This window comes from Toxorhynchites rutilus, chromosome 3 (genome assembly GCF_029784135.1).
Source record: "Toxorhynchites rutilus septentrionalis strain SRP chromosome 3, ASM2978413v1, whole genome shotgun sequence".
In the NCBI taxonomy this organism is placed as follows: Eukaryota; Metazoa; Arthropoda; class Insecta; order Diptera; family Culicidae; genus Toxorhynchites; species Toxorhynchites rutilus.
The window spans coordinates 30,829,311-30,852,895 of record NC_073746.1 but is presented as its reverse complement, the minus strand read 5'-3'; the positions used below and the strand labels follow the sequence as shown (position 1 = coordinate 30,852,895).

The 23,585-nt window shown below is 36.7% G+C and overlaps 1 protein-coding gene across 8 annotated transcripts in view; it reads right to left on the bottom strand.

The window, feature by feature from the left end:
• Positions 1 to 23,585, bottom strand: part of LOC129775144 (uncharacterized) — a 378,096-nt gene that overhangs the window by 37,121 nt on the left and 317,390 nt on the right. For all 8 annotated transcript variants that reach the window (XM_055779483.1, XM_055779484.1, XM_055779487.1 and 5 more), the window contains 3 exons: positions 20,752 to 20,843; positions 5,355 to 6,065; positions 3,291 to 5,288 (listed from right to left, as the gene is read on the bottom strand). In XM_055779483.1, coding sequence (XP_055635458.1) covers positions 3,291 to 5,288; positions 5,355 to 6,065; positions 20,752 to 20,843 — 2,801 coding nt within the window. The remainder of the gene's footprint in view (positions 1 to 3,290; positions 5,289 to 5,354; positions 6,066 to 20,751; positions 20,844 to 23,585) is intronic.

The following is a 23,585-nucleotide window of genomic DNA, read 5'->3' as shown; positions in this document are numbered from 1 at the left end:
CTACTATATTGAATTCAATTGAATTCGGAAATTGTTTCATTCAATTAAAAATTTAATCAATACAAGCTAATGATTGCTAAGCTAAGGTAGTCCCACGTCAACCTTGGGGCTATATCATAAATATAACTCACTCATTTTTTTTACTGAAAATTGTCAACTTTTGGTCGTTTTCGTGCGTGAAGTGATGCGTAACAAAGGTTACACGACCAAGTCTAACGCTTTTCACGGTATGAATTTTATTTTTTTTAATTTTTCTTAGCCATGAATTTTAAAACCGGTTTTAGTTTTTGTCGCATCATTCTAGTTGTTAAGTATGCTTAAAACGGATTTTTAATGAATGACTATTATTTTAATACAGATATTATAAATTTCTTCGAACAATGTAAATAAATTATTATAAATGGATTGAAACACTGGATTGGATTGTTTTTTCTCAAAGTTTTGTCAGTTTTTTTTTTTTGCTCGAGCAGTGGTCTTAATGTTTTGTCCGACATTGTATAAAGACTTGAAATAAAATACTTTCAGAAAAATAATTTTCATATTTGAATGAATTCGAAAAACATCCAAAAGCGACCGAAAAGTGATTTTCTGTAAATTGTATTTTAAAATTTTAAAATTTAATGTATCTCGGGAACGGTATTAATTAGCAAAATCCACCAATCAACACGAATTTTCGGAGATTTTTTTTAATTTCATATTTACTGAAACTGAAACTTATTCGGTATTAGGTACGATGTCATTTTACGATATTAGTTTTTCAAATACAATCACGGCTTATTTTAGGATAGGGCTTAAGCAAAAACGGAATCATTTCAGAAAATAAACTATAAAGCGATTATTTGATCAACATTGTGTCTTATGCAAAATTATAGATTATTATCTAGCGGTTCTGGAAAAAGATCACACGGGAAAAAAAGTTTCTCTACGGAAAAAAGTAAGGCACAAATTACGTAACGCTAAAATCTTTTAAAATCAATTTTTAACAGTGTATATGTTACCCAAAACCGTACAGCTACTCTGTACATCTTTGATAATGTATTCATATCAATCAAACAAACCATTTTGGCAATTCAAGTCAGATTCGATTATCCGGAGTACTTTATTTTTGATATTTTTTATTTTTAGATCGGAAATTTTGAATGATTTGTATAATAATCAATATGGGTATAAATTAAAGGGCTTGGCTAGAAGAACACAGTTATTTATGAAAAATGCAAATCCAAGATGGCGGCCACTACAAAATGATGGATTACATATTTTCTTTTCTCTTCTTTTTCATAAATAAATGTATGCTGCTAATCCATCCCTTTCATTGATATTCCATATTGACTCTGTGGAACATCGATTTTTTATGAATTTTCGAAACTTCGAATTTTTGTATGTTAACGATAATTTTTAGTAACAAATTATGAATCCTGGTGTGATTTAGAATAAAAAAGCTCTTCATCAATCATCAAACATATTAAATGTTTGTCGTGTTATACCGCCATGTTCATGAAATTTTATGAATTTGCTTATAATTTTCAACAACTTTTCCAAATACATCATTGTAGTAAAAATATAGCCCATCTACTATAATAAAGACCATAAATTAGAAATGTTTTTAAATATCTCGAGAATAGCTGCATTTAGAAGGAGATTGATGAAGAGATTTTTTCATTTAAAATCACATCAAGATTTATAATTTGTGGCTAAAAGTGAATGTTAACATACAAAAATTCGAAGTTTCGAAAATTCATAAGTATTCGTTGTTCCACAAAGTTCGAAAAAATAAGTTCTATCGTCTTGGACTTTTTTTTTAAATTTTCTACATGACTTCTATTCGTCAAAAATAGTTTTACCATTTTGAAGTCATTTTTTAATTTTATGAATTTTAATGAAAGAAAAAAAAATACACATTTTAGATATTGCAAATTAAAGTTTTTTTTGTGAATAAAAAAAGATTACTTTTTGCATTTTTGGAACGATTCCATTTGGATGAAAAAATGGTTGCAGAATATGTAAATCGCGATAAATTACACACTAAAATGTTAGGAGTTAAACATTATCAGTAATTTCTCAAAGAAAACATGAAAAAGTTATTATTATTTCCGATGTATGGGTGACCAGTTGGTATCAATTGTTGGTTTGGCATTATATGGGTTATTCGTATAGTTTGTGTTCAGAATTTAAAAAAAAACAAGTTTTTATGAAAAAAAATAATTTTGAAGAAAAATTATTTTCAAAAAATTTATTTTTTTTACTGTGATTGATATTTTTATTGAAAACATGAATAATTTCCTACATTTCATTCTTTAACCAACATTTTGTAGGTGGTATAGTTTTTGAGTCAAGATTTCACAAAATTTGTCAAGCTATAAGAACTACAAAATGTTGGTTAAATAATGAAATGCAGGAAAATATTCATGTTTTCATTAAAAACTATCAAACGAATTTCAAAAGAAAATTTCATTTCATTCAAATTTCAGTTTAAAATTAAAATCGATTTTTCTCAAAAAGATGTTTTTTTTTCTGAAAAAAATTAGTACATGAATTGTTGTAACTTGAAAAAAAACATGAAAAAGTCAATGTTAGAAAAAAAAAATTCTTGTAAAAGTGCCCATCTTTCGATGTATGGATGATTGTAAGGGCTTTTCAATAATTTTTCTTAAAAATTATTGAAAATTATTCGTTTTTAAGAAAAATGATTTTCAATTTTGAGAATATTTTTGTATCAGTGTGATTTTAAAAAAATGGTATTTTTATGTAAATTAAAAATTCCCTACATTTCATTCCTTGACCCACATTTTGTAGGTATTATAGTGGTTGAGTTATATTTTTTTTGTAAGATATTAAGAAAAGCGCTTTTCGAAAAGTAGTCTACTTCTTTTTTGAATATTTCAAGTATGCAAAAATGCTTAAATGACTGATGTCTTTACAACCACAATGTTTCACTGTAATCTAAGATATTACTGCCAATGGCCAGTCGAGTGGACATGAAACTCGTCAACTATAACTTATTTGTCCATTATTTTCCCATCTTGGCGCACTGTGCAATAAACTTCATTAGATGTCCGCTGCAACATATCATAAAATAAAACAAACCAAAGAACACTTTTTTTGCGAACTTTGAGATTTAAGTGTTATTTTCGAAATGACATAAAAATTAAACACTTTTTTAACAGTTCAACAGCGTGTCTGCAAAATTTGAGCGAAATGAAAAAAAAATACAAAAAAATGACCTTCAAACTCAAATGGAATCGCGCTTCTATCGAAGAATATTAGTTTTAAGTCTGTCAAAAGGCACTCACGTTGGCGTGGAAGGTGCCACCGTTGGGTAGTAAACCATGCCGTGCTCCGAACTGGTCCGTTCCCCGTCCGAAATGTCCTCCACGTCTCCGTCGTGTTCCGTGTTGGATTCCGAGTTGAGCGAATTCATCGCTTTGGTTTCGGAAATTTTCTTATGCAGAAATGTGATATCTCTCCGGTTCTCCCGGCCACTGTCGATGGAACTGTCCTCGCTCAAGTACGCATTGCTGTACACGTCTTTGGAACTTCCGCTGTTGTAACCCGATGTGGGGGTGTTGTTATTGTTGGCGTGGTGCAGAGAGGCTTTTTCCGCGCTGTAGGTTGTGTTCATTGGGCTGTCCACTATGTTCCGCAGATCTAGCGCTTCATCGAATTGTCCTTTCTGGCCCCACCGTCCACGAGGTTTTGGGGGACCACCAAATGTTTGGCTTTGACTAGGGCTGCTACCGAGGACCGGAGAATTGGACTGCTCTTCGGAAGGTTTGCGCTTAGCCCATTGAGGAAGCTGACCGACATCCGAGAATCGGTAACCAGGCGTGACGGGAGCATCCTCGATGAACAAATTGTTCGGCGGTGAACCGAACTGTTCGTTGTTTGGTTGGTGATGATCCATGATGGCATCGGCAAATGAGCTGGAGACAGGCCGGGGGATTGGTTGATGTCCCGACCGCAGAGCTTGTTGCGAGAGTCTAGCCTGCATGGTCACGATCATGTCGTGTGGTACCTGCCAGATGAAAACACACCCGTCTCCGCTGGCAGATATCAGATGTTTGCAGTCGTTGGTGAACTTCAGTCCAGTTACCAGCTCACTATGTCCATACATTCGTGCCATGCACTCGTTCGAATAGTAGTCATAAACGCTGAGCGTTTTATCCGTGCAGGAGGTTGCTATGTAAATTCCACTAAGATCGAGACTAACCTTAATTAGGCTGCCGTCGTCCGAATGGGACCCTTTAAAGGTTTTGGTGTGTTTTGCATTTTGAGTACTGTAAACCCGGATGTTCCGGTCTTGACACGCCGTCAGAATGTGCTTATAGTTACTGTCCACCTCCATGTCGTATAGAGTATTTTTGCCAGAACAGTTATTCCCGCGTAGAAACACATTGTTCTGGAAGTTCCGGAAGATAATGGATTTGTCGGCTCCACAGGACACCATTTGGAACTGCTTGCCCGTGCCGATGAACCGTACCGATGTGATGCTACTGGAGTGATCATCCAAGGTCTGCAGTATCCTATAACCTGCTTTACAATCGAAAATATGGATCAGCCGGTCCCTGCTGGCACTGGCCAACAACTTTCGTTCAATTTTTTCATTTGTATACTCCAAACACAGCACTTCCGAATCGTGCGCTTCGATCGTTGTTATCAATTTAAGATTACTGAGATTGTAAATCCGTATATTGCCGCTCCTATCGCCTGTGGCGAGCTGGCTATTGTCTGGATCAATCTTGATGCACCGCACCCCGTTCCTTCCATCGTAGCTGGAATTCTTCTCCGTATTGTGAATCGGATTGTCCATATCCTTGATAAAGTTCAATTCCTCGTCAATATAAATCACCTTCATCAATTCCTTACTGTAAATGTTCTTCCGGTACAGCTCGTTGCTCTCACAATTGTCGATATCCCACACCCGGATCGTGTCGTCCGACGAACACGTCAGAAAGCTATCCGATGGCAGCGTATCTGATATGTTGTGCTTCAGATAACTAAATGGCACAGTTTCCACCCCCCAGATGCAGGCGGAGTGGTACAGGAACGAGTGGCTCTTGCCAACCCTCCGGATATCCCGCAGATCCCAGATGTACAGACTGTGATCGTTGTACACACACGTGACCTTGGATCGGTTCTCGTCATACACGATGGCGATTGTGTCCGGATACTTGGCGTGTTGTGGCGCGGCCATCATGTGATTGATGTGAATGCCCTGGGCCACATCCACGCCAAGGAAATGTGTCCGCGGGAGGGTTGTGATGTACTCTAAGGTTTCCGCATTGAATACTCTGAGAAATAAAACCAAAAATGGTTGACATATGTGCGATGAAAACACGATCGGATTCTCTACTCACCTAACGATGGCTTCCGCACATCCCACTAAGATATACTTTGTACTGGTGACCATGCAGTTGGCTACATTCGTCCGACACATGACCCACTTGTCCAGCAGACGCCGTGCGTTGAACTCCACCAAATGTCCGTTCCGGGTAATCGCGTACGTACTGTCCGCCATCTCGCCCTTTCCACAGGAAACCGCACAGAAGTCATTGTTTCGCAGCTCCCCCAGAATCGCACTTCGGCCCATCAGCGGGATGGGTTCCTTGTATTTGCGACTACCCTCCAGATACCAGTATTTCACGTGTCGGTTCCCCACCGTCACGAAATAGTTCCCATCCTCGCTGAAGCTCACGGCAACCACTTTGGCGCTCACCTTGTTCGAGGCAATCTTCAGATTAGCCTTCCAATCGAACACGTTCACGATGTTGTCGTGCTGTGAGCCCACCGACACCAGATACTTTCCGGTGGGCGAGAAGGCCACGCAGCTGACCGCGTACTTGTGGCCCGAGAATTCCGCCACGATACTGCCGGCGGCCCCATTCTCGTAACTGGCGTTCCCATTGACGTCCAGCTCCCACACCTTGATGGACGGGTTGTGACCGCACTCGCCGGTGGCGAGATAGCGACCGCACTGTGAGTATGCTACTGCTGTGATGGCCTTCTTAGCGGTGTTCAGCAGGAAGGACTGGGTGAGTTTTTTCGAGTTGAACAGCACCACGGTGCAGCTGGAAATGAGTAGAAAAGGGAAAATTAGTTGGGTTGAGCAATAAAAAGCTGGGTATTTTGTTATTTTGTTGAATGTTTTTTTTTGTATCCCATTTATTTATTTATTAGGCTCATTAGCATTTCAGCTTTAACAGAGCCGGGTTTTAATCGTGTACATGTGCATATGTTTATGTTTCTATAAATTGTAAATTACACAGTAGTTAGTTGTAGCCATCCAGGCGTTATGTTTTCTGTTCCATTACATTATGGTAAATTACACAGTAGTAGCCATTTAGGCGTAAGGGTATTCTTTCTGTTCTTCCATTGTGCAGCAGACCGGACAGCGAAGACAGTTGATATTGATCATTGTTGGGTTATTTATAGAACAGCAGCCCGATGTTTCTTGCAGAGCAGAGCAGTTGTATGGATGAATCGATCTTTGTTCCACCGTGGATCGATTTCCATCGCTGATGATGGTTGCGTGGACGTAGTTATTCTATAACAACACAAAGATAGTCAATTGAGGGCCCTTAGTTTGAACTCACGATCGATCGCTCGGTAAGCGAACGCGTAACCAAGTGGCTACGAAGACCCCCGATGTTGGATGGTTAGAGACTGAGATAATTATGAATATAATATTTTCGAATCCAACTGCATTCAATTTTGTGGCTATATATAGTGTACTTGAGAGCAGTCTTCAGAAAACAAACGCAGCGCTGCGCTTGAGTTTAATTTTCATCAGCGCGCACTCAAAGAAAACTCGTATTCTCTCTTGGTGCGAAGATCACAAAATTCATAAGCACGACAGCGCAAAATGTACCCGGCGCAGAACTCAGATACTAAACATTTCTTCTCACTTGTGTGATACGCGTTTCATTCTATACACACACACATACACATTAAATTCCAGCGCCCGCTTTGTCTTCGTTCGTTTAAGCTAAGCATAAAAACAACAGCGCGCCCCCATTTGAACCGTATACGCTTGTGTGAAGAAAAATACCTCAACAGAGAGCAATCCAGGTTCAAGCGCGCAGTATAGAAATACGGCGCAAATTTCAGCGTAAAACTCAGCTTAAAACTGGGCGTACGAACGGCGCTGACAACCAAACATTTCATCTGTGTTTCGGAACCTGCTCCTTTGCCATGTGTGCACAAGGAGTGGGAGCTCAACTGGGTACAAAAATCTTGTTGCGCATCAGCACCGAGTTGCATTCTGAAGACTGCTTGAGACTATGTTTTTCTATGCATTTCTATTAGAAGCTTCTACGTGAAGAGTTAATCTATTCCAACAAGGAAGAAACACAACACTTGTAACACTGTGCAAAGAAAGGTTTCATTGCAACTGTGGCTTGTTGCAAAATTGTCGCTATTTGCTAACATACTTACGGAATCCAACGTAATCGAGATTTTCTGAAACACTAGAAAATACTGTAAACTGGCAAGATGCAAATCATAACAGGTATAGCTTTCCAAAATATCCATTCGGGTGTTTTGAAAATTGAATAGTGGTATCACAACCGATATTCTTAAATCAGTCCCCATTTCGTTTCTTTTTTTCTTTTGATATTATCTTGAAAAGAAATGGAATATAAATATTGGTTATATTGGTAAAAACTTTTGATGCACTCGAAAAGTTGCCATTTGCATTTTTTTTTTTGAAAAATATCTCATAAATAAATCAATCTACATGTCACAACACGATACGCATGTGAGTCTAATCACCACCAGCCTGAAAAATCCTATCCTTTGGTATCTGGACGAAAAACCAAATATGCTTTCTACCAAAATTTTAGCACATTGAACTGTTTGGTCTTCTAGAAAAAGTAGAACTTCCTTCATCTTTATTCAGTGCAGTGCAGTGCATTGACAAAAATTTAATAAAATACTAATTCGGCCCAGCTTGTGTATTGTTCTCGCGAGGTTAAGATTGAATCGAAGTGATAAACAAGAGAATTGTATAAAAAAATCCTTAGTTCTACGTCAAGAATATGGTCGGTTCTTGAACATCAGACCCCATTTATTTTTTTCCACATACGTCGCGACAGACAACAAACGACGCCTCTCGAATTCCAATGAGAGAATGAATAACGGAACACATAACTCAATGCCGCTGTGTATCATACTCAAAAATTTGTCAAACTTCACACTGCAGAACCTATGGGTCGAAGTCATTTGATATACTACAGGTGTTACTACAGGTGTATTAGTTTTGATAATAACTATTCACGCAAATAAGATAACGTGCAGAATTACGACGTTTTGTTCTGAATTTTTGACAATTTTATGAATTTCGTTAATTTATAAAGGTTTTTTCGTATTTTTGTTTTCTTGTAAAATTGAACTCAGTGAAGAAACGAAGTAACAAAATTGCACAAATGAAATTTTGTTTTCGAATTGTGTATTCCAATTTGTATGTTACTTTTCTGAAATGATAAAAATTAGATTTCAAAACTATATATATAATGTTTTTCATGTAGAATCGCTTGCTTGAAGCGTCGCAGAACAGATAGAGACGTTAAGGCCCGAATGGCTTTTGATTTTATGTTGACAGAGAAACTGCCAGAAGAAGCAAAAAATTATTTCCAATTAAATGCGCAGACCGATGTCTTCAAAGTCCCCTGACTATCCTCAGTTGAGTATGACTTTGCCCATTTCCATTTTAGGGTGGTCCGAAAAATCGTTTTTTTTTTCCAAAAATGACTTTTTTTAAAAAATCATAACTTTTGAACCACTGAATCGATATAGATGATCGACATATAAAATTGAGGCCAATGAGCTAGTATTTTATTGAAAATATTGAACTAGAAAACATTTTTTTTTATTGTTTTCAAGGTTTTGGACTAGAGGGCGCTATATTTGTTTATATTTTTTTCTTGAAAGCTGAGGGTTTTTTACATAACACATCTCGATATCAGGGAAGGTTTTTTTTCGTTTTTTATATACGATTGTAGTTAATTAGATATTTTTTTGAATCTATTGCCACACCAATGAAACACGTTGTTCAATGCCTCAAAGCGAGTCATAATTGAACTAACAACGCCCACAACGATCTCACGGCATAGCGTATGGGAAATCATGTTTCGTTTTTGAGTGATGCGCGGTCAAACTTTTGTGACAATTGATTTTCATGAATAGATTGATATTATAACATACTAGCTGCCCCGGCGAACTTCGTTCAGCCCAGAATGGATATGAATACATTCAAACATTCTCGTTTCCGAGTCCGAGTCCGAGTTTCCGAGAAAGATAAAATGATCATGTTGAGTGTATTTTTAGGGAGAATTAATGTTTTGAATGTTCATAAATGGCAATTTCCTAAAAAAAAATCAACCATATTCATTGATGAGACTCTATAGAAAATAAAGTATTATTTATCAATTTTTCAGTAACCGATAATTATTTTTATTTTAGAGAATAATAATAAATTTTCCTTGAAAATTTATCAGTATGACCCATGTTTTTTCTTTAATTAATCCTCTTATACTCGAGCAAACGATCTCACAGACTGAGAATCAATGATCCTGTTTTGAGGAGACTAAATTAAATGACAAATGAAACTGAATGATGTGGAAGAAACAATATTTTTTTGAGCTTTTTCATTTTGTTATCTTATATTTTTCTACTTTAAAAAATACCAATACAGGTCGGACTCGATTATTTATATTCGACCTTTTTTTTCAACAATTATTTTCAAATTCTATACATAATCGAGTCTCAAGAAAACAATTTTTTCATTAATGTATGAATGTCAAAAATTAATTAAAAAATAGCTTTTTTTTTGTGATTCGATTATGTATAGGATTTGAAAATTTACGTTGAAAGTGAAATTGCGATTATATATAATCGAGTCCGACCTGTAATGTAAAAAAAAATACACAATAGCGGCACACAGTCACGCACAGTCTGTGATACCGTGCGAGAGTGTAGGAGTTATGATTTTTTGCGCGAGAAGAGGAGAGTTAAAACATTGTTTTATCGTGTACATTTATTTTCTAATGATTTTTTGATACAGTCAACGTTGGTAGAACGCAGTGTAACATTTGGACAATTAGTCGCCCGTAATGCCCAAAAGTTTGGGCACCCCTGCCTAAGGGCCAATGAAAATGATCATCTCACATTTCAAAAAGTTACCCCATAAAAAATGTTTACTACCTCGAAAAAACATCCTATGCAAAATATCAGCTCATTCGGATTTAAGAGAGATTGGCGCAAAGCGGTCAAAGATTGAGTTTTTTGAGAATCGAAAAATTGCCCAAGGAAGAGTAAAGAAAATCGGGGTTTTCGGAATTTTAAATATCAAATGTCTTAAAATTGCATCAAACGTTGAGATCTAGTGTCATCTAGAATTTTTTTTGGTCAAAAATCGGCATTCTAGGACTTTTTTCAGAGTACGAAACCAAAAGTATGGTTTTGGCTGCCAATAAAAATAGTTATCTCGATTTTTCATTCGGAACTTGCTACGAAATGTTGATTTGCACGTTAATATACCCTATGCAAAATATTAGCTCATTCGGACTTCATTTACTGGTGTCACAAACGTTAAAATTTGAGTTTTTTTTTGAAAAACGAAAAATCACCGAAAATCGAGGTTCACAAATCTCGAAATTGTTTTAGTCAAAAAAATATTTTTTGGGGTTCTCCGTAGCCACATTGGTTGCGCGTTCGCTTACTAAGCGATCGATCGTGAGTTCATAACTCAGGGCCCTCATTGACCATTTTTGTGTTGTTACAGAATAGCTACGTCCACGCAACAATCATCAGCGATGGAGATCGATCCACGGTCGAAATAAGATCGATTCATCCATACAACTGCTCTGCTCTGCCAGAAACATCGGGCTACTGTTCTATAAATAACTCAATAATGATCAATCAACTGTCTCCGCTGTCCGGTGGTCCAACTGGATAATGGAAGAACAGAAAGAATAACTCTTACGCCTAAATGGCTACTGTGTGAATGTACCATATGTAATGGTATAGAAGGAATACTGGCGAATGGCAACTGTGTAATGTGCTAATTATATAGATATGATAACCATGTGACATGTACACGATTAAAATTCGGCTCTGTTACAGCTAAAATGCTAATGAGCCTTAAATAAATAAATAGGATAAAAAAAATAAAAAAAAATATTTTTTGGCACTTGGTCGTTTTTCCTCCTAAAAAAACGATTTTTGACTAAATAATTTTAAGACATTTGACATCAAATTTTTTTTTTCAAAACTCAGATTTTCGGTGTTTTTTCGGTTTTCAAAAAACTCAAATTTAAACGTCTGTGGCACCAGTAAATGAAGTCCGAATGAGCTAATATTTTGCATAGGGTATAAGTCCCAAAGTGCCGTTTTTCGACAAAAAAAAAATTCGAGATGACACTAGATCTCGATATGCAATTTTAAGACAAATCAAAAACCCCGACTTCCTTCACTCCCCCCTCGAGTGATTTTTCGATTTTCAAAAACTCAAACTTTGATCGCTTTGCGCCACTCTCCCTTAAATCCGAATGAGCTGTTACTTTGCATAGGGTGTTTTTTCAAGGTGGTGAACATTTCGTATAGGGTAACTTTTTTAAATTTTAGGGTCGATAGTTTCTCCAAAGACACCGACGAATTGGTAATCGGCCTATATGTGGTCAGTGTGTCGTAGAAGTATATAATTCATATCAATTTGGTACTTTAAAAACTGTAAAATTATTCATCGGTGGAACGTATTACTTTTCACTTATTCAGCAACTCATAATTTTTAATAGTTTATAAAGCTTCAGCTTACTGCAATTAAATAACTGTTCGCTGGAAACGAGAGGGATTTTTTTGATTCGTTTATTCTAGATTACTCAAATTTCAAATTCCTTTGTTTAGGATCCCCTCGAATATTCACGTTTCGTGTTGAAGATCCACACATCAAATAAAAACTTTATTCAATCCCAGCTTCTGGATGCGTTTCAAATATATTGGCAAGCACTAATCAGTCTTTTTCATTACAAGGCGGTACAATAAACATATATAAAACAACAATTTATGTTATTTCCTCAACATGTATATCAATTCTATCGTCAATGAAAAGATGATAAAACAAAATGGTTGGAGATTATTGTCAATTCATTCGTGTTTTATACATTGTATGTTGGGATATAGAAGTCTCCCGATAGCCATGTTATCAGAACAAAAATAAAATCCCCTCGAAAGGTTATGATTCCGAAGCAAAACATAAATGCAAATATTCCCATCAGCCGCAACATCAAAAGCCTGAGTTAGCGAGCCCACACGCAATATTGATGGCTTGTCATTATGCTGCGTTCAGAGCAAACCTCGCGTATGAACTTTCGTTAATACTGTAATCAAGAGCTGCCAATCGATTGTCGACCCATAAATGGAAAGCATTTGGAAGTGAGAAGATTTATGTTGATGTAATATTAATGTGCATATTTCTCATTCACAGCCACAGAGATATATATATTTTTTCCAATGGAACCGCCTCTGCAAACAATTTTCGGGGGATTCGTAAAATTGGCCCCCTCAAAGGTAATTAACACCTCCGCCGTGTGGCAAGTGTACACACTTTTCACGGTCATATGCATCAGCGGATTATGCAACCATCTGTCCCCCCTTGTGCACCACTCAAAAACAGGTCGATCCGCGCGCTGTCGATGACGCGCCTCGTTCGGCACCAAAGTGCGTGGTGCGGTGTGGTGTGGCTCTGCGCACAAACATCAGTTATTGCGTTTTGCGACTCGCAAGTGTAAACAATCGAATTAACATAAATCTCTATCGCCGGGGAGCAGCACCGTGCCCGTCGTAATATCCTCAGAAGCCGCCACTGCCCCCGCCAGTGTGCGTGTTTGTGTTGTTTTCGACCTCCTGGCGAGCCATTTTCAGGTGGCGTATGGGCGTAACGACATTTTGACGGAGCGCGAGATCAAGCGCGATTGAATGAACGCATCATTCTCACCGCGTTCTTCGGTTTAAGCGATGACGACATCCGTCGTCTAGGTCTGTGACCTTCCGCGGGAGGGGAAGTACTGCTAGGGTTCGAGAATGTGTCCCAAGGTTCTTCGACACGTTATGTGGGTCATTCAGAAGTAACACGATAGACTCTGTAGATAAACTGTTGTGATCTCGAATAAATTTCATTATCTTTTACGCAATTTTCTCCAACAAAATAGGTAAAATACTAATCTTATTCAGAAGAAACAGTGGCAATAGTAGCGTATGCAACAGGGGGATTTCCGAGGTCCTCCCCTCTGCGCTTGGTATGCGACAAAGGTGCCTCTCAAATATGTACATTACAGAAACAACTTGATTCTTGTTAGCATGCAGAGCGTTCCGAGAATCGTAAAGCACAGAAACAAATCGAGTTTTGTATGTTTTTCTACTTGCTGTCGCCCATCCGTTTGTCTGTCTTTATTCGACCCAAATTGAGACACGGCACGGCAGCAGGTAAGGGTTATTGCGCGGGTGGCTTCTGATCGAATCTCTGTTGGTCATCGGCGTGAAGTTCGCGCGTCCGCTGAGCAGGGTTGCCATAATAAAATCTGTGTTTTTGGTCTCAAAAAATTTTTCTATATGAGTTTTTCTCAGAAAATCTGTATCGAAATCTGTATTAACCCTTTGCGGACGTTTGTCTGCTCTCAGCCACCACAGCAAAAAAGTATACTCATATTATAATTTATACAACAATTTTCTATTTCAACTTTTTTCAATGTGTTGTGAACTTATTCGCGAACCAAAACGGTGCTACTACGAATAATAGATAACACTACTCATATTATAAATAAAAGTTGTCATCCGTGCGAAAGACTACAAACTGATTATTTTGGTGATACATGCGAAAAATATCACGCGAAGAAGAATTATAGCAAATATTTTTTAAACATAAACATAAAAACATTGTTCAGTAAATACTTATCAGAAGTTTACAAAAAATAAAGGAATTATGGTCATCTTTTATAACAGGGTAGTCCCGGTCCACCGGTCGCCCGCGTAGGTATTCCTAGGCGCCCGCCAACTGGTCTAGGATAGTGTCACCTCCAAACGCAATGGGTTGAAAATCCTTCCGCTTTTCACCGTGATCGTTTCATAAGGCGTTTATGCTAACATCAATAAAACATATTAGTTGGAAGAGTAAATATTTTATCGTTAAAGTTTCCGTTTTAATATTTTCATTCAGATTGTTAGTTGTTTAATATTAAGTAATTAAGGAAAAAATTGTCACTAGGAACAATTTAAAAAATGTTTTCTCCAGGCGTATCATTTGTGAAATGACCAATTGAAAATGCAGGAAACATTCGGAGACAAACACAATTTTGTTTATATTCATATTCGAAACCTTATGATTAATATGAGCTAAATTTTTGGACAAAACTTCACCTTTGAAGACTGCGAATGTGAGTTTTAACTTTGATTTTAAAACTATGATAAGTAATGTGAATTAATTGCGCAGATTTCTTTTGAGAAATATATTCAAGAATAGCGCAACTAGTGAATGAGAAATTTCTAAAATTGAATATTGGACTCTATTATGTAATCCAAGTTAACACCTTCGTCGCCCAAAGCGATTCGGTCGAGTTTCTTGCGGGGCCCAATTGTCGATGCGCAAGAGAAATAAGCGGGCAACAATAATAATGAATTCGTGTTCGACTCAGGACTACTTTTCTGTTGAATCGGAATGAAATCAACTGACTGTTGATTAGAAAACTTATGAAAATAATTTTTCAGCCAATTATACAGTGTTGTCAATGATAATAAAAAAATAAATTCAACCGAACGTATTTTCTCTCTGTACTTTGATCGATGACGATGAATAATTAAAAATTTTTTCGAGACTATGGAGTATTCGGTTCAATCGATAGCGAAGATTCAGTAAATATATCATACCAATAACATATATCACTTTTGTGTGAAAGTAATCGTCATAAACCATATCACATTTGGTAACTTCGACTTTCTACGTGATTCGTTTTCTTTGTTCTTCACGCTTGGTAGATAAAAAACTAAAAGAAGAGGCAAGCTGCATTTTTTTTTCTGAGAATGAGCAATAATTGCGCAACTAGGAAGTTTTTTTTTCTTAGACGCACATGTGTTTTTTTCATACTCAAAATGTTCACCGGGCGGCGTAAAAGTAAATCTGAAAGCGAGGGAAGTAGTGACGACGAAATAGTGCGAAGCTCTAGAAGAAAAGATTCAAAATTGTTGATTTTGTGATTTTTTGATTTTGATTTTGAGTGTTTTTTTTTAAGCGGTTTATAGACTTTCCAATAAGTTTGTCAACATCAAATTTTAATCAGACATTTGTTTTTTGAGTTACAATTTTTTGAAAGAATCATTTTAATCATTTTAATAAATCCCTAATAATCATATCATATAATAATAAAAAATGTAATGTTGGGTAGTTTCCATCATTTGTACCATGTTTTAAAAAAATCGTAGAGGGTCGGGTCATCAACCGGCTGATTTGGGGTGGAATCACGCTATACGGGAGTTGTATAAATAAAAGTAATTGGCCATTTTGAACTAGGGTTTTTCATGATCTGATGTGTTCTACTAGTCAGACCTTCTCATTTGATATCCATATTGAATGGGTTTTGAAAAAAAAAATATCGCCATTTTGGATTTGCATTTTCACAAATCATTATGTTCTACTAGTCAAGCCCTTTCGTTCGATACCCATATTGATGGATAGAAAAAAATGTCGCCATTTTGAGTTTGCGTTTTCATAAATAACTGTGTTCTACTAGTCAAGCCATTTCATTTGATACCCATATTGATGGAGTTTTGATAAAATATGTAGTCCGCCATATTGGATTTTCAAGATCATGGAATATGCAGTTTTATAACGACAGCAGAGATTAAGGCGTGTTCCCAATTTCAGATCAATCGGTCAACAGGAAGGAGGTTAAATTTCTATTGATGTGGGACAACTCTACAGATAAACATACAAACATACTTACAATAGGTCATGCTAAATAAAACCGTTTAAAAGTATTGTCTGGTTCTCAGGGGCATGGACTGTATTCTCAAATAAATTTCACTTTGTCCATTTGAAAACACCCATCGTTTAATAACAACACTGTATTTACAACATTACATTACTTTACAATATTTATTATTGAATTACATTATATTTTATTGGACTGATATTACAAGACAAACAATAATGGCCACTTTATTGCCTTTTCGGTTGGGAACATAAAAATATTCTCTAACATAAAAGGGTTTCAGAGTTCTACAATACATATACATTCACATCATTCCACTTCGCTCTCCTGAGCCGATATTTTTGTTAATTTCCCGGGGGGGTTTTACTCGAAGGTAGGCCTCTTCTAATATCGAACAAGTATAGTATAAAAACTTTGTTTTTATGTTTTTGATTTTTTGAATATTCTACATATCCCATATTTACATGTAAGTGCCTATTCTATCAAATTCCATTTGAAAATCCTATTCCAATTCAACGAGAAAAGTGTCACCCACATCTGAGTGACGGGCGTTTAAAGTGTTAAACAAAATTTTGCTCGTTGGCTCTATTTTGCTGTTATAGATACAGTCGGGTGAAAGATGTCGGAATAATTTTCCGATCTGTTTGGTTTGCTTCTTGCATTTCTGATGTTTTGCTTTGGCAACATTTCGGCATTGCTTTAAAATATGCAATTCGCCAACATTCGAGAAATAACTCGTTCGTGTACTTCACCTAGTTGAAAATATTGATTTTGACTAACGTTTTGACATTGACAGATCATTAAAATATTTTAAGCGTTCGTTCACACGAAGACAAAAGACTGTCAAGTCGCTAACCCTTTACTTCTAGGTAGTTGAGGAATATAACAATCATCTCGGGTCTTATTTTATGGAAAATAAATGACGATTTCCTTAAGAATCAACGGTTTTGATTGATGAAACTTTACAGAAAATAAAGTAATACTTATGAAGAATTGTTTAGTAACCGATAATAATCGATTTTAGTTTTGTCGTGGGACTACGTCTAACCGGAGTATGTGGGGAGCAAAATGAAAACCTAAATACTGAACATGCAGGAAAAAATGAAAGATTCCGAATGCTTATAATTCGAACATTTCTTACTGGATCGGAAAGATGGTGGCATCAATTGATAGGGAATATTTCTACGCTTCTATCGCAATTAATAAAATGTAATTTTTCATTAGATAAACAATTGAAAAACTGTAAAATGTTAACCTTTATCTAAACGTCCTAACTGTCTCGTTTTGATTGGTCCGATTTACGGTTTTCCTAACACAGCCATCAAAACCAAGCAGCCTTGGGGAAATCGTTCTATGTTCCCTAACAAAGACTTCTAAACCAAGCAGTGTTGGAGAGATCGGCATTGCAAATACATGAAAGTTGGGGATATTTTTTGTTCCGGCTGAAATGTGTTTCCCTAACACAGACTTTAAATCCATGGAGCGTGGAGAAATTGGCATTGCAAATACATGCAGGTCGGGGGTATTTTTGTTTAGACTGAAATGTGTTTCCCTAACACATACTTCAGAATCAAGGTGTCTGAGGGAATTGGCATTGCAAATTCATACAAGTCGGGGGCATTTTTGTTCCGACTGAAATGTGTTTGCCTAACACAAACTTCAAAACCAAGATGTCTGGGGGAATCGGCTTTGCAGATAAATGCAGACTGCGAGTACTTTTGTACTCGCTTGCCTTAGTGCAAATTGGAGTATGTTTCCTTAACACGGTGTCCTAAACTTAGGAACCTGGGAAAATCGAGCAGACACTAGAGGCGAACGAACTTTCAGGTTTAAATTCTCTATAGTATAAAAGTAGAAGTTGTTGATTCATGCAATCCGGATCTACTTTTACACTACTTTACACTGTTTTTTTACACTCGAAAATTGTTTTCCTAACACGGATTACAAGAGCGGATACGAACACAACGCTATGGCTCGGTTATTCAAGATTGCATTGAAGGATACGTCTTCATATCTTCTGCTCACTGAATTTCTACGCATACCAGTTGATGATTAGGCAGAATGTTGATAACCATTTGCTGCGAAAACGACTATTGATTAAACAACATGCGAACTGAGTGCCTGAAGTTCATCAAATCAAGCAAATTCGCGGTACGTACGCTTGAGAGATGCAAACTTCAGAAGGAAACGTAAAATAAAATAATCGTTTGATAATTCTTCAGTTCATATATTTTGTCCTAGGCATTATACCAAACGAAGAATGACTGTCATTAATTTTACTTGTAACGAAGGACATAATCTATCACAATGCATGGACTGCTAACTGCACTGCAAACAGCAAAAGCTATACTTCAAATTGAAGATGACATCTATTATTGATACATAACTGCTTTGCTAACTGGGCTAACGTACGCCCAGTTATAGATAAGCCCAGTTGAAGATAGTCCAGTTAGTGAATGACTTCTGTATATTACGGGGTTGATGAACATCTTAAGCGAACTTAAGCGAACATCCGAGCTGCGGCAACATTGGCAATTGTACAGCGAAAATGATATCAATACTAGGAGGTTGGCATCGATTATCATTCAAGGACTTCTTGAGACCGGCATTACATCGCATCACAACAATGAAACGAAATGGTATATTAATAATCTTTATGACTCATATTCATAATTCTCAATGACTCAATTCCTCCTATGATAGATTGAGCAGTAGAATCAATACGACTTGAGCTCGTATTATCCGAAAAACGTGAATACTGATTTAACAAACGAACGGGATTCGCAAGAAAAAAGTGGCCAGAGAAGCCAGATGAAAAAACTCATTTATACGGAAACTAGAATAAGCGTTACGTTTGAATTATGTAATTTTCGAAAGTTCGAATGGATAGATTTGATTCGAACGAATTTCATGTGTATTTTACCTCAAAATATAACGAAATCGTAAGTATTTTCAAATTGGTTTTTGTTTCTTCCCCATAAAATTCATATTCGATGTAATCAATGACGATATTTTTTTTTGTTTGCTGATCCGCATATACTTCATCTACCATTCCACCCTGTTATGTTCCTAAGTTAAACTAACAGATCTCTGAACAATGAAAAGAATTACATTTAAAAAAAACAACCGTTCTGAACAATCACAGTCCTACGTCAAACTACCGTCCGTGCCCATAGACTCAGACCCTTCTACTTTTTAAATATTCTTCGTAGCATTCTATCATTCTAATTTGATTGGAGACAGATACAACAATATATAGACGACTCAAATCTGATCAGCTGTTCTCTTGTGATGATAAGTTATAGGCACGTGGGAAAACCTAAAAAAAAATTTCAGTGTAATACACTAAATTATGATCTCTACTGTCAAAAAATGGACCGTTTGAAGTAATCTTAGCTTTAGTATCATTGGTTGGCATAGTTATCATGAATTTGACGATGTTAATGGTATGTATGTAAAAATTCGCATTTACTGTGCTTTAGTAGGAAAAAGATAAACAGTAATATTTATTTATTGTAAAGCTAGTTGATGACGCAGAATTAGCATCTTTTCGCCCTAGATTGAACATGAGAAACCATTATCACACGCTACACATGGATGCCAAAGTTACTCTCATTCAGACTGATTCGAATGCTATATGAATAAAATTGATGAGTTGGGAAACCATATTTTTGAGACCAAACCATAAGTAATATTGGATCGTTATTTTGAAAAATCTGTAAATCTGTATGAAAACCTAAAAAATCTTTAATCTGTATCTACAGATTCTTGGTTTCAAAAAGTCTGAAAAATCTGTATAAATACAGATTATTACGTAGATATGGTAACCCTGCCACAGAGTGCTGGGTTCTTAGAGCGGATTACGACACGCATATGCAGAAAAAACGCGGTTTCTTAACTGAGTGCAAAAATGAAAACAAAAAACCAACATTAAACTTGTAATTGCATAACGAATCCGTGACCAACCAAAATCGAGAGGAAACTGTCCAGCGCAGATGATAGACCTACACGAGGCTTCGGGATTGGGTAATTGCTTATTACGCGTGGGGCTCTTTCTCCCTAAACATGGTTACAATCTAATATAACCTCATCATTTTGGCGTTCCGGGTAATTTCGTTACGGTTATGATGCTGGGGCGGTACGGGTAAGGGTTCGCAACATCTTGACCAGTTTCGCAAGCTTTCGAAAGTTAAGTTGTGGAATGTTTCGGTGCGGTGCGGTGTGGCTATTTTTATGACCATTGGAATGGCTATGCTTTCCCGAAAGGGGCATCAGCATCAGTCACGTTGTGTTTTGAATAACGATGACTGCGACGCGACGAGAGGTTTCGCTCTCCAACCGGCCCAACTGAACTTCGAAATGTAAATCAAAAGGTAGGCACATAGCTGTCATCGCTACATCGCAATTCAAGGCACGTTGTGTTTAAAGGATCTGATTGCTGTTTTGGGTCAGACAGTCCCAAGTCGTTGAAGAGTTGTAAGGCGCCGAGCGATTCGAAAATTTCCAAACACCTCAACACACAATAGTTAGAAAATCGAACTCTCGAATATGAATGCGTCAAAACGTGAGCAGATTTAATTGCCTCTCGTTTTCGATTCATTGATCTCGTTTCACCTTAGCTTTCGAAGGCCAATATGATGCCTTGTCAAATAGTAGAACACGCCATTTTCCATATTCATATATAATAAAACACGCTCACAAGTCACACACACAAACTATTCAACAGAGGTGGAAATGTAATATACTGGGCATATTTTTTTCGTCTGCTAAAACTTACCCAGCCGGATAGGCGAGGACACCTGTTGTCGAGGAAACGTCCAGTCCCGCATTGCTGCATACTGTCAGCCCGAGAATCTTCTTCAGCTTTATCTGTAAATATACCAGAGCACAACAGAGAAACGCTATGTTAATGAGATGCCGACATAAAAATATCTTTTTATTTTATATCTTCTAGGCTGCGACTGTTTGGAAGTGTTTTCCCTTTGTAATAACTTTTTTTTAAGTTTTCGTTTGTCCTTTTTTCGGTTCCGCTTTACAAGTGAAACTTTATTGGCTCATCATACTTTGAGCTACTTGGGTATGCAGAGCCTTGAGTAGAAAAAAAGCACAGCAGGGGGAGAGGAGTTCAAGGTTGACTGCAGAGCAATGAGATCATATTCTTTGTTCCAATTAGCGGAAAATAAAGGAGCCTTTAAAAGAGAGTCGAACGCGACATTGTTTTGGAAAGCTTAAGCTTGTAATTTTCAGAACATAAAAGTGATGTATGATTCCCAAAGAGTTTTCAAATCCGACAGGATTACCATTTTCAAAACTTTTGAAATTTACTCCAAAATGTCTGATATTACATCTGTCTTCTCAGCCTGACAAAAAAGGTCGTATCAAAACCGCAAACACATTTCTTTAAAATTTACCTCACCATTTTTGTGTAGTATGGTAAACGGTGAGCTACGAGGAGCTCAAGAGTAATGAAGAATTTTTTTGGCATTTCATTTATATAGCAGATATATGCTTACCTGATTACATAAATTTTCAAATATAATGTGAGGAATCACAAGTCGAAATCTGATCTTGAAATCGTATAGAATTTAAATATTTTTAACTATATTTGTGAATAAATACGGCATTTTTTCTTTATGTCGATCGAAGAAAACACGCTCATAGTATAAAATTTAATATTAGGGCCATGGTAAGCTAGGCGGAGACAGTTAAAGTGCACAAATCGTATACCAAACTTAAATTCACTCTCGTTAAGCAAATTTTTGCTACGAAAAAAAAGAACAAGTGAATAGGGTAACATTACTCACGAACGATTGTTCTGTAAGCGTACGCGCAACGCGTGCCTTACGAAGACCCCCAAACATCACAATTTTTTTCCCTAATCTAGTTGTTAAAAATACAATTGAAACAAGTGGCGATGAAATAAGCTTGAGTGGGTAGAGGAGGCGATCTGGCGTAATGGTAACATCCATGCCTAGGTCACGAGTTAAATTCTCACTCCCGACATTCTTCCAAAAATGGAAGTAAAAAGTGACGAACCAGCCAAATGAGTTGAAAGTCACTATAATACAGATAAAAAAAGAGCTTGGGTAGACTGTACAATAGAGTGCCAATGAAAATGGCCATCTCGAATTTTCAAAGCGAACTTAATTAAAAATGTTGATTCCCACGAAAAACTACCCTATGCAAAATATCAGCACAATCGGACTTCATTTACTAGTGACGCACAGCGGTCAAAGTTTGAGTTTTTTGAAAACCGAAAAATCACCCAAAAGAGGAGTAAAGGAAATTGAGGTTTTCGAAAAAAAATGTTGATGCAAAATGTCTTCAAATAGCATGAAACGTCAAAAAAAAATTTTTTTGTCAAAAATCGTCACTCTGGGACTTAGTTTTTTCTCGGAATACGAGACGAAACGTATGGCTTTAAGTGCCAATAAAAATAATTATCTCGATTTTTCAATCGGAACTTGGTGCGAAATGTTGATTTGTACGATAAAATACCCTCTGCTAAATATTGGCTCATACGGACTTCATTTACTATTGTCGCAGATCTCAAAATTTTAGTTTTCTGAAAATCGAAAAATCACCCAAGGGGGAAGTAAAGAAAATCAGAGTTTTCAAAAAAGTTTTTTGATGCCAAATGTCTTAGATTTGCATGTAACGTTTAGATTTACTACAATCACGAAAAAAAATTTCGTTTAAAAACCGATTTTTCAGACAAAAACGACCAAGTGCCAAAAAGTCAATTTCTGACAAAAAAATATTTTTCGAGATAACAGTAAATCTCGACGTTTCATGCAATTCTAAGACATTTGGCATCAACAAACTTTTTTCCTTTACTCCCCCCTTGGGTGATTTTTCGATGTTCAAAAAATTGAAACTTTGGCTGCTATGCGCCACCCTTCCTTAAGTCCGATTGAGCTGAAATTTGGCATAGGGTGTTTTAATATTCTGGGAGCAGTTTCATTAGTAATATGAGGGCAGAGGGTATCGACTTTTGTTGAAATGTTACTCCCATTTCATATTAAATACATTGTCAACGCCATATCTAATTTCACGATATGAATCATGAACATGTATAATTGAGTTACTTCTACACGTTAGTCTGCGTTGGCTTCATAACTCCAATGCAAGAATAGTTGGAAAATCAATGTTCTATGATGACGAAAAATGATAGGGGAAATGTAGTTATAATGAACAGGGGTGACAAAACTAACCAGTTCTTAAATTTCAATAATTCAACTAAAAACCAATTGATACTTCTTGACCACCCTGTTCTTAGTTGGACGACTGTTCACATATTCTAGGTGAAGTAAACAGTAATTTCGTTCGATTTCAGTGATTAAATTATTTTGTTGTGCATTCGAAATTACTTTGTAGTTTGGGGGTAAAATGAGCCACCACTGAATAATGACTTACAATGTTATGTTTTCTAAAGCTAATATACCTTATCATAAGTTGCCCTCAAAGGGGTTCCTTATGTGGCTTTGGCCCTGGAAAAATTGCTACTCCAACCAAAACTCAGCCTCTTTAAACCCAGCCTCTTGTTTTTCTTACTACGTCTTTGTGCGTATTAGAAAACCAATCACGACTCTAGGTGAATAGGCTCAGCTC